This window comes from Fusarium oxysporum, chromosome 1, assembly GCF_000149955.1.
Source record: "Fusarium oxysporum f. sp. lycopersici 4287 chromosome 1, whole genome shotgun sequence".
NCBI classification, from domain to species: domain Eukaryota; kingdom Fungi; phylum Ascomycota; class Sordariomycetes; order Hypocreales; family Nectriaceae; genus Fusarium; species Fusarium oxysporum.
The window spans coordinates 6100168-6103218 of NC_030986.1; the positions used below are offsets into that span (position 1 = coordinate 6100168).

At 53.7% G+C, this 3051-nt stretch overlaps 1 protein-coding gene across 1 annotated transcript; it reads right to left on the reverse strand.

Moving 5' to 3' along the window:
* Positions 1–16: 16 nt before the first annotated feature.
* On the reverse strand, positions 17–1986 carry FOXG_21954 (uncharacterized protein; the record flags this gene model as incomplete). The annotated part of the gene is made up of 2 exons (XM_018402334.1): positions 151–1986; positions 17–56 (listed from the first exon to the last, which is right to left on the reverse strand). The coding sequence occupies exons 1-2, from the start codon at positions 1896–1898 to the stop codon at positions 17–19; spliced, it is 1788 nt and encodes a 595-aa protein (XP_018255548.1). The 5' UTR covers positions 1899–1986.
* Between the last annotated feature and the right edge of the window lie 1065 nt (positions 1987–3051).

Consider the following 3051-nt stretch of genomic DNA (forward strand, 5'->3'; position numbering starts at 1 on the left):
GGCACTTGTTCCGCCTCTAGGTCGCTCCGTATCCAGAGCATGCTGCGTATCGGCCACTGCATGTCGTGTCTCTTTGTAGGTATATACTTGATCCAGTACCTGTGACTGTTTGGTGTCGTCACCACCGATCCTTCAATATTCAAGGCGTACGGCTCGGCGACTGCCAGCACCGCATAGTCCTGCAAGTCTCTGTCGTTCATCATGCTCAGCTGCACCACATCCTTTTTGTGCACGTTGAGCTGGAAGATTCGCAGGTTGTGCCCATCAGTGATGTGTAGTTGTCGCACCCGACAGTTTTGACTGAACGACTCGTGTGGTCCTCCGCATGGAACACACTTTGGTTCGACCGCTTGGCAGTCTCGATGGCGATGTCCCGTCTCCGCACACTTGCCGCATCGTTGTGTTTTACTGCAGGCAAAGGCTTTATGGCCAGTCTCCCAGCAGTTGTAGCATTGGTCGGGGCCTTGGCGTCGCTCAAAGACATTAGTGCTGGCCGACTCTCCGGCGAGGTGGAAGTATCTCTCGTCAAGAAGTCGTCGCGCATCGCTCGCCTTGGTGACATAGATCACCATCGAGCCGTACATCTTCCCGTTCTCCTTATTGCTGAGCCAGTGCATCTTGGCTATCGTCACTTCATTCTCTTTTCCTAGAGCTTCGGCTGCACCAGGCAGAATATTGCCAGATGAATCTAGAACCGCCGTCCTGTTTGCACCGTCGACCTTGACCGGGTATAGCTGGTCTCTGAGAACCCTCACGCCCTTCACCATCGTCCTCTCTGCCGCCTCCCTGACAAGCTGCAGCTCCGCCTCGTCTCGGCACACTACCTTGATGCGATCTTCGTTCCTTACATCCTTCACCACGGCTGCGCATCGCCAGTTCGGTTGGCCGCCTTCCCTCGCCCGCACCTTTTCTTCGATAGCTTGACGCACTTCTCCTACTTGCGCCTTGCCTCCGTCCTCCTCGCTGACCCGTGATGTGTCAATAGTACAGAACAAGGTGTCCGTGAATGAGGATGGGGTAGTGCGCATGGACGAAAGAGTGCGGACGTTACTTGGCTGGCTTGTGGGTGGGGTACGGGCTACGTCTGCATACGATGGCTGCGGGCTCGTCTGAGCACCGCTCGAAATGCTGCCGGCTATCGTATTCAGCTGTTCTTTCATTTGGCTGATCTCCTCTTTCGCCTGCTGCATCTCCTCTCTTGCCTGCTTCAGTTCCTCCTTCGCTTGCCTTATCTCTTCTGCCGCTTGACCTTGTACTATCCCTACTTCTTTCATGACTTGCAATCGCATCTGCTCAAAGTTCCGCGCTGTTTGTTCCCGAATGATCTTCAATTGCTCGGTTGTTTGCTCACGCGTTGTTCTAATCTGTTCGCTCGTTTGCTCTCGCATCACCCTCAGCTGCCTGGTAGACTGCTCATGCAGGCGCCTGAGCTCATCTACCTTCCTCGACTCCTCGACCGCCTGCGTCTTGACCGCCTGAACTTCCTGCTGAAGCTGTCGAACCATCTCTAGCTGCTCACCCATCATCTGCGTTGTCATCCGCTGATTGCCCATCAACGCGTCCCAGAGTCTCTCGAGCATCTTCTTCTGCTCGTCCATTAGCTGAGTCGACGTCTCGTGAAGCATGGCTCGGAGCATAGTCCGCATCAGCGACACGTTGTTGCCCGACGCGTCTTCCAACATCTGCGATTTTCCAGCCTTGTCGGCCAGCTCGCTCTCACCCCCGGCTCCGCCGTGAAGCGGTGCTACAACTGCATCAGCCCTTTCCCCGACCGCCTGCGACTTTTCCTGTAGCCGTTCCTGCAGGTTCGCGGTCCGCTTCATGGTTCTCGAGGTCTGACGCGTCGCTGCGACAGAGCCTCCACCTTGCACCAGGATCACGTCACCAGTCGCGTCCATTTTGCATCAAAGACGCTCACGGCCGCGCCGGCTCCTACGCTCCGCTAAAATATTATTAAGAAGATTGTAAAGATTGTAAAGATTGTAAAGATTCGCGTTCCAGGGTCGGGATAAGAGTGTGTGCACGGACAGGACTGTTATCGTGCGACGGGACACTTTTTGTTGTATCCTGTCATGTTACCGCCACGACTGCCTACAGTAGTAGTAGGGCTCCAACCTCCCCCATTCACTTGTTCATTGCCTATGCCGGCCCCGCGCAGTAAAATTCCTTGTAGCGACCCCAAACACATCGTCATCGTGGAATAACAAGCAACGTTCCAGTGTTGCGTTGCACACAGACGCTTTTCCAATTGAATTTGACCTTTCAAAGCTTGCGGTCGTGACTGGGGCACTAGCATGTGCTTCATTAACCTGGGTACGTTCATTTGTCAGGAATGCGGGCAGCGCGTAGGCGAGCAGCCCGTGGAGATTGTGCCCTGCGCCACCATATGTGGCAAGTTCGTAATCAAGGTGACGAGCGAGGCGGTTTCGGGCGAGTGCAGTGTTTGTCGCGACGCAAGGGAGAAGAGAATTGATCTGGCGCGGAAAGTGACCCAGGAGCCCAAGAAATGCTAGAGAGGAAGGCTTGGTGGTGTTTGTGACGCTGACGATGATGATCCTACGGCAGTTTGGGTATCATTCAGAAGAGCAGAGAAGAGAGCGGAGATGAAAATGATAATGGTGATAAGTCGGTTAGTTATTGGTCTTCAGAGGTGCCCTGCACCTGTCGAAGCATGGTACGTCGTCTGTCCCTTTGACTGGCATAGCCCTTATGCTTTATACCTTGTCCGACATTCCTCCGGTAGCCACACTAGTACAGGCGGGGTACGAGAAGTTCGTCAAAAGACGCATTTTCTTCAAACCACTAAAATATATCGGATGGCTTACGAGGACATTCGCGACGAAGAGTGCTACCTCAGCCATCATTGAGTTCACAAGGCCCCAAGATGCTAATAAGATCATTGACTAAGGTCTGAACTGGCAAGGGGAAGTCTTTCAGTGTGAACTGTATGACAGGTCGTGTCGACTGAGGCAATGCTTTGGTTGTCAAGTATATGGCCATATAGGAACCCAGTTCGAGGCAACAACGGAATGCGGCTACTGCGCTCAACAA